Source organism: Chenopodium quinoa, unplaced genomic scaffold (genome assembly GCF_001683475.1).
Source record: "Chenopodium quinoa cultivar QQ74 unplaced genomic scaffold, ASM168347v1, whole genome shotgun sequence".
Taxonomy (NCBI): domain Eukaryota; kingdom Viridiplantae; phylum Streptophyta; class Magnoliopsida; order Caryophyllales; family Amaranthaceae; genus Chenopodium; species Chenopodium quinoa.
Window position 1 is genome coordinate 149,223 of NW_018743020.1, and position 8,352 is coordinate 157,574.

At 42.7% G+C, this 8,352-nt stretch overlaps 1 protein-coding gene across 1 annotated transcript; it reads right to left on the reverse strand.

Annotated features, from left to right (window-relative positions):
* Nucleotides 1-6,461: 6,461 nt before the first annotated feature.
* LOC110729964 lies at nucleotides 6,462-7,963 on the reverse strand. The gene is made up of 3 exons (XM_021909753.1): nucleotides 7,659-7,963; nucleotides 7,132-7,246; nucleotides 6,462-6,998 (listed from the first exon to the last, which is right to left on the reverse strand). The coding sequence occupies exons 1-3, from the start codon at nucleotides 7,961-7,963 to the stop codon at nucleotides 6,462-6,464; spliced, it is 957 nt and encodes a 318-aa protein (XP_021765445.1).
* Between the last annotated feature and the right edge of the window lie 389 nt (nucleotides 7,964-8,352).

Genomic DNA, 8,352 nt, shown 5'->3' on the forward strand with positions numbered 1-8,352 from the left:
TTCAAACACATGGATACACACTTGGTTGGACGAATGGATAGCTTAGCATCTACTTGGTATGTACTCGTACCCAGCATCAACGTCAAATCTCAGCATGATATTTGAACTTAGCACGATAATTGTGTTTCATGTGCCGCATGTTTTACTATGGCTAGCTTCTTTGGTTGCAAGTGCCCCCTGCTAGCTTGAGCTACGACACCTAGATGCCGTCTGCTCTCGAATGCTTCGATCATCTGAACTCAGCCAAGCCGGATGTGTTTTAGAGCCGCCTCCTTGCTGTGTTGCTAGGACTAGGCCGGCTGTCTATAGACATACAAGGGACTTGTTGTTGCGTGCATACACATGGTGGTTGTTTCTTTACAAACAATAGCAATGTGTCGTTTGATTCTTGATGTTTACCCATGATACTATGAAATTTCAAAAGGCACTCATTTTGAGCTTACATGGTGCTTTGGTAAGGATGCCGAGCTGCTCTTCTCAATGGAGCTAATTTTCAAAATTTATTCGGCCACATGATGCCGTATGATCAGCTTGTCGCTTGTTTTAATTATGTTTTGATCGTGTTGGGCATTATTTAGACCAAAGTGATTCAAGACTCGGCCCTCATTACAAAACATGAAGACCCATATCACCTCACGCATTGCTTGATGCGTTCGTTGTGGATGCCGCCTGCTTTCATGAAAGACAAGTGATTTGTTGGATTTACTTGATGGCTAAACAGCCGGTTTCAATGCTTCCCATACATAAATACAGCTGCCTAGCTGCCTATTTTTTACATACACACGAACTCATTCGTCTCGGCCTTTTGAGTTGCTTGTTCTTGAAGTGATCAATCCGGCTGTTTGGTGGCTCGGATTGGGCTGGCTGTTTAGGTGTCGCCTACATTAGCATGGCTAGCTGATTTGTCATGCTTCGTGGCTAGGACTAGGCCGGCTGTCATCTGGCCGCCTGCTTCCTTGGGCGAGACGCCAATGCCAAGCTTTCACAATAAGAGACTAGCACATGAACAAGTTAAAGCATTCACTCTCATGGCCAATTATATTACTACGAGCCAAGCGCTACTCCTCTCGGCAGGCCGAGAGATTTTTATATGTGCGGGTATTTTGGCTGTTTGCTTTTGGAAGAACAAGCTGGAACCAAACTCATTTGTATCAAGTATACTTGGCATTATATTTTAAGCAAAAACCTTGCGACTGTACCTTGATAAAACATCATATAGAGCCGGCTGTTTATGCGAGAATGAGGGCTGCTCTTATGGTTGCCGCCTAAAAGCTCAAAGGCTCGACGTTGGCATGCCACTACTGCACTCACAGTCGGGCCTTTATCGAAGGAAAAACAGCAGGCTTCCTAGACATGTAGAACAACCGACCGAGGAAGCTGTTCGTGACAAGCATCATGGGAGCCGGCTATGTATATAGTGATGTGGGCTGGTAGTTATGATACTACTTATGCCACTTGATAATATCAAATGCTAAGATTAACTTTGTAGTAGGTTTCCACCTAAGGCTCTTAGGTGGAGCTTTGCCATACAAAATCAGTAAGTTAGGCGCATGTGGCCGTATGATAATGATTTGATAATAATGAAATTTTTTTATTTTTTTATTTTTTTATTTTAAAATCAATATCATAATAATGATTTGATAATAAAATTAATAATAGCTTACAAGCCTATCCATACTACTCTTGGCATCCGAACGTACGACGCTTGTAGTACTTGGCTGTCGGGCCGAATGCTGGGAGGCTGATATTTTGCCGGATGTACCCAATGAGTGTCGTGCTAGGCGTATGTAACTTCAACTGGGAGTGGTTTGATTTGGCCGACTGTTCCTTTGCAGGAACAAGCGCCCATTGGTTGATCAAGTCTTGGATCTCCCCCTTGAAACTACTCATGAGGGTCATGAGTTCATTCCTGGTGATAGGGGCAGATCCCTCGGCCGCCTGTTGATGATTAGGCGGCGGGCCGAGTGGTTTACTAGATTCAGCCAGGCAGTCTCCCCGCTCCTTCCTTTCGATGGGACGGGTGCGTCGAGCTCTGAGGGACCCGTCAGGGGCCGTGTGAGTCTCGACTTCATATTCTTCGTCGGTACCCTTGTCTGACTGGACCAGGGGGTCGTCCATGGGACGCTTCTCACTTAGAATCGGTACAGACTGTGATACCATCTCGAAAGTACTCTCCCCACAGACGGCGCCAAAATGTTTCAGGGTTTTCTGATGCCCTGCGGGAGAGTTACAATTCCGGGACTGGTATCCTTGCGCCTGTACCTGCAAAACAAACGGAGACTCCTTGTGGTGGGAGCTCCGCCTCCGACGATCAAGTTAGTACTTGCTTGAGGAGTGAATAGTGCGGAAAAGTAAAGGTTGGAAGATCTGGTTCCTCTAGGTCAGGAGTGATCAATGTGTTTTGGTTTTCTCTAGGTGAGAGTCATTAATTGCTGAATTCCATTTAATGAGGATTAATTAAGTATTTATAGTCTTGAGAAGCGTGCCAATTTTAGGTTTAGGTTAACCAGGGCAAATTGGGCTTCTCTCGGACTTTGGGCCTTGGTGGCCATTTTGCCTATTTGGCATATGGGAGGCCACGTGGCGTGGCCTGATTAGTCCATGTTGGACCTCTTAGGGTGACAAGTGGCGGACGCTGATTGGCCCACGTGGTGGACACGTGTCAGGTCCGGATTGGTCCATTTGTCATGGGTAATTTTACCCTAAACACAAGAGGCAAATAAAATTCAAGGTATGCAACAACAACAAATATTGGCAATCGAGATATAAAGAAGTTCCCCCAAGCTAAACATGAATACATCTCAACATCCCTACAATACAAATTAAGCACATAAACATAAGGGATGGAGGTAGGAGGCACAAAAGAGAGGGAACTAAGACTCATCATTACCACCACCACTTGGCCCGGCCTCATAAGAATCATTTTTTCCCATGTAGTCATCGAAGGTTGGAGGTGAGTAAGGAGCCCAACCTCCGGTGAATCCCTCGGGCCAACCATAATGCCCCTTGAAATTATCTTGTTGCCAAGGGGCAAGAGGTGTGAATTGCTCGGGCAAGGTGAGCTCAAATGGATGGTTAGGGTGCACATAGGGGTAATTAGGGTCACCCCTATAGTCACACCCTCCGGGAGCACGGTAATCATAGTTACCACGCTCGTCCGCGCAAGAACGGGGCTCGGTACCGGGCTCTAAAGGGCCTTGCCAATAAGGATGCCCATGCGAAGGTATAGGATCTTGCTAGGGCGGAAAGTAAGGATAGTTAACCGGGGTAGTGATGCTCCCTCAGTTAACCTCCGCATCAAAAAGTTGTTGTTGTTGAATGAACATACCTTGTTGCATTTCGGAAATACCTCGCATATGGGAGTAGAGGGCCTCAAAATCTTGGTCATACATGCCCTCTAAGCGGATTTAAAACCCACTCATTTGGTTAATTAGGGCCTCCAAGTCCGAGCTAGCAAATTGAAGTTGTTGCGTTTGCCCTTGATGTTGTTGTTGTTGTTGTTGTTGTTGTTGACGTTGTTGTTGTTGTTGATGTTGTTGTTTTTCCACAACTTCTTCTTCTTCCTCATCGGAGTAAAAGAATGGGCGGCGGAAGCTCTAGGGGACATGCCACACATTAGGGGTGTCCGTCCGGTGGGGAGATGTCAAAGATGGGTTGGGAAGGTAGCACTAATGCTTGTTATCTTGAAGCCACTCATAATTGCCCTCCTCATAATGTTTGGAGATAAATAGAATTTGCCCCAATTGTTTCATATCAAGGTACACGGAGTCGGCATCTCCAACCGGCTTGCAATATGGCAAATGATGATCAAGGTGGAGGTTGGTCAAGAGCCTAGTGACCATTCCCCCACAAGGAATCTCTCCGATGTCCCGGTCTTGTAAGGCTACAGAATAGGTGGAAAAAATGTACCCCAAGTTCAACCGGCCACGATATTCTCCTCTAGTGGCCAACCAAAGAATTTTGAGCTCCAATTTTCTCATTTTTCCCAACTCTTGCTTGGGGAAAACTGAGTACCCCAAAAGTCGGTGAACAACCCGAAGACAAGGTTGGTAGACATTGCTAATCTTGGCCCGCTTGGTGATAAAATCACCACCTCCGGAGATATCGTCCCACCAATGATCCTGATCATACTCCTCAAAAATATAAGGCTCTAGATCCAAAATGTCACCATGAGGATTAAAATCTAGAGCAGCATTGAATTGCTCTAAGGAGAGGTCGAAGAAGCTGTTGAAAATTTGGAATTGAACCCTATATTGACCCTCAACAGGAATTATCTCAACCGAAGCAAAGAACTCAAGAGTAGGCTCAACATAGGTGCGGTAGCTACAGGAGATGAATATGCCCATTCGTAGGTTGATCAACAACTCCCTTACATCCTCATCAATCCCCAGTGTGGACATGTCGGATTGAAAGTAGTGTCTTGTGGGTTTAAGGGAGCGGTTTTCTTTTAGTTTTTGGTACCGGTTCTTGTGTTTTTTATCGTTGAATTTTCTTTTGGGTGGTGGAGTAGGGTTACGTGTTTGGGAGGAGGATATGCTTGGGTTAGGTTCATCAGTGGAGGCGTTTGTTTTGCGTTTCTTAACAAGGTTTTTGAGGACTCTCGACATGATGAATTTCAAGTGCAAGGATCACAAAAAACCAATCACAAAATTCCACAACAATCCGCAAAATCTCCAACCAAGAACTTCAATATCCACCAATCACAATTCCAATCCAAATTACCAAACAACACCAAACATCCAACAATCTCTTCTCAAACAACCAACAATCACAAGAAGAACCACCAAACCATAATAGCACCTTACTACCCACACTACCAAAATTCAAATTCCAAAATTCTCAACAAAATTGCTCACAAATGCTACAAAATCAACAAAAAACACAATGTGAGGTAAAATCAAACAACAAAAAACTCAAATAATCAACCAAAACCAATATCAAACATCAAAATCATCAAAGTTGGTACTACCACTATTCATGCTCATGAACAAATCAAAACTTGGAAATATATGACATAATTGAGCAATTAAAAGCTAGAGAAGATGATTATACCATATTTGAAGCAAGATTGAACCACTTTTAACCACCAATATCCACCAAATAGAAAAACCCCAAATTATACCCAAGTATGGATGAGAGAGATTAGAGGTTTAGTTTGATGAAAGTAGTATGAATTTGATGTTTTGGATGGAAATGTAGAAGGTTTTAGTGAATTTAGAGTGAAATTTTGAGTGATTTGATTTGAAATTTTGATGGGTTGTTGAAGGTAGTGGTTCGGTTTTGAGGGTTTGAGGATGATGGGGGTCGAAACTATGAAGGAGGAATAAGGGGAAATGAAAGAAGAAAGGAAGGAAAAAAAATAAAGGAGTGGCTCGGGTTGATGCGCGCCCGCACCATCCAGGTGCGCGGCCACACCAGTTGGATGCGCGCCCGCACCAGACAGGTGCGCGGCCGCATCAAATGCGTGCGCGCCCGCACCTTAGCCCAGCCTAGCTCTCTCTTCTTATTTTTTTAAATTCTTGGTGCGTTCATTGATGGGTACACAAATAATGATGATGATAAACATCAACATAGGCAGTAGCAAAATCCCCTTTTAGTGTGTTTAAAACTAGAATTTCATGAACCCACCATAAGAACCCACCAAGTGCAAAATTCCTTCAACTTTAAAGCATAAAATCCCTAACTTACCTCACCAAGATTCTTACCCTTTTACCTCAAATTTCGATAAAATCGAGTATAATCACATCAAAAACCGCATAACACCTTCTCATTCTTCATGCTCACTTAATGAAATCCAATCCCAAAAATGCAACCTACAAATCCAATCAAGTAGAAAAGTGAAAGAAAATAAAATAAAAGAAGGAAAAATAAGAGAAATTCAAAAATCAAAAAGAAAAGTTAGAAATCCCCGGGTTGCCTCCCGGGAAGCGCTTGCTTATGGTCCTAAGCTTGACCCTTCCTCCAAATCATGGAGGGTCAAAGAACACCACCTTTTTCAAGGTAGCAGAAAGAGAAAATTCTTTTTCAACTTCTAGCAACTTCTTATTGTTGCTTGATGAAACTTCCTTCAAAGACTTTTCAATTGCAAATTTTTCTTTCCATAACTTCTTTCTCTCTCTCTTCTTCTTAGAATCACGAGCTTTTTTCTTTGGCTTGTTGCTTATTGTAGATGGTTCCTCACCATCCATACTCATGGAAACATCCTCTCCATCTTGAGGATAGAGCTCAAACCAATGAGGGATTTCAACTTCCTCCTCGTCCGTTAGCTTGGGAATCATCATTTTCTCTTCACTAACCTTCTTGCCATCAAAACATGAAAGAACAACATAACAATTCTCAAGAACATCGTTAGTTGAAGAATTAATCATGCACTCATTATCAATAGAGCGAGGGGAATTAGCACACATAATTCCTTGCACAAGAGACAAAGACTCATGCATTGGTTTCAACTCAAAGCTTTCCTATTTCTTACCAATTCTCAGGGTAATATGACCTCCTTTCACATCAATTAAGGCTCCCGAAGTGGCTAAGAAAGGTCTTCCAAAAATGATAAGGATATGGTCATCTTCCACAATCTCAAGCACAATGAAATCAATGGGAATAGTGAACCCTCCTATCTTAAGAGGAACATCCTCAACTCTCCCCTTTGGAATCATAATAGTCCGATCGGCCAATTGAAGGGTTATGTTAGATGGGAGTAGCTCACCTAGCTCGAGTTTCTTGAAAATGGAATAAGGCATGACGCTCACAGTAGCTCCAAGATCACAAAAAGAATTATTAAACATTTTCCTTTTGATCTCACATGGAATAGAGAAGTTTCCCGGATCCTCCATTTTCTTGGGCATCTCATTATGAATGAAAGCACTATAACAATTCCCAACTTCAACCGAATCAACTTCATTGCACATTCTCTTCCCACTCAAAATCTCCTTAAGGAACTTAGAGTATCTAGGCATTTGGGTAATTGCATCGGTGAAGGGGATAGAAAGGTGAACTTCCTTGAGCATAGCAATAAACTTTCCAAATTGATCATCAATTTTGTGCCTCAAGAATGTTTTTGGGTATAGAAGGTCGGGTCTCCGCACTTCCTCACGCTCTTTCTCACTACTCCTTTTTTTCTCTTGCACCTACCTCCTCATAACTCACACTCCTAGACTCAACCTTCTCAACTTCCTCTCTTGGATCACTCCTCTCCTCATCCTCATCAATAGACCTAGAAGCTCCCTCATTAAGAACTCTCCCACTCCTGGTGGTGATAGAACAAACGGTTTCTTAGGTTCCACTCCTTGAGAAGGCAAAGATGATGGACTAGCACAATCCCTTGGAGTGTTTGCTAGTTGGGTTATTTTTGTCTCAAGCATTTTGTTATGAGTCATCATCTCATTTAATTTCTTGTCACTCACCGCCATATATGTGTTGATGATCTTGGTTTGGTTATCAATCATTTCTTCCAAATTTGTCTTAAATGATGATGGTTGGGAATAAGAATTTTCACCATTGCCTTGAGGCTTTAGAGCAAAACCCGGTGGGGGACCCTTTGGTTGTTATTTTGAAAACTTCCCCGATTTTGGTTGTTGTTCCAATTGCCACGACCTTGATTATTGCCACCATTATGGTAATGATTACCAAAGCCTTGAAATTGACTTTGGTTACCATACCCACGGGTCGGGTTTTGATTACTATAGCCTTGGTTGTTATAGTTACCTCGAAAACCTTGGTTTCCTTGGTTCCTATAGCCTCCATTGTTGTAGTTATCGAAACCACCTTGGGGGTGAGAATTCCTATTAATAAAGTTCTTAGGTCCATCAAATCTTTTACCACCATTGACATTAGACACAAAGTTCACATGTTCACATTCATTAATTTCAACATCATCACATCCATCAACAAAAGTTTGAGAACACATGGAAGAATCATGATCATAAGATCCACAAGAATCACAAAATAGACAACCACTTAGCATGTTATTGGAAGTAGAAGGAGAAGAGTTAGAAAATATACCTCTCCCTTTAGATTGGGAGGGAAGACTCAATGAATTCGTAGAAACACTCTCAAGCTTTGCTTTGATCGACGTCACTTCCTTCCCTAGATTTGAAATTTGGGAAGACAAGTTATTAATCGCATTGAGATGATCCACCGAATAAACCGTCGAGCCACTCTGGCTCGTAGACTCTTTCTCTCTCCTTCTTGCCAATCTCTATAGTATCTCACCACATCCTCAATTATGTCAACTACCTCTTCTTCCGTCCTCTTCATTATAGGACCTCCGGCTCCTCCATCTAGGCATGACTTGCCTTGAGCACTCAAGCCTCCATAGAAAATTTGTATCACTTGATAGGTAGGAATTCAATG

What these genes read in the sequence shown, in the direction of transcription:
- LOC110729964 (XM_021909753.1), bottom strand. Translation starts at nt 7,963, where the DNA reads ATGCTAAGTGGTTGTCTATTTTGTGATTCTTGTGGATCTTATGATCAT. An exon ending in AATCAAAACCCGACCCGTGG is followed by an intron (nt 7,247 to 7,658) that starts GTATGGTAACCA and finishes TATCACCACCAG; the next exon opens with GAGTGGGAGAGTTCTTAATG. An exon ending in GGAGTGTGAGTTATGAGGAG is followed by an intron (nt 6,999 to 7,131) that starts GTAGGTGCAAGA and finishes GCTATGCTCAAG; the next exon opens with GAAGTTCACCTTTCTATCCC.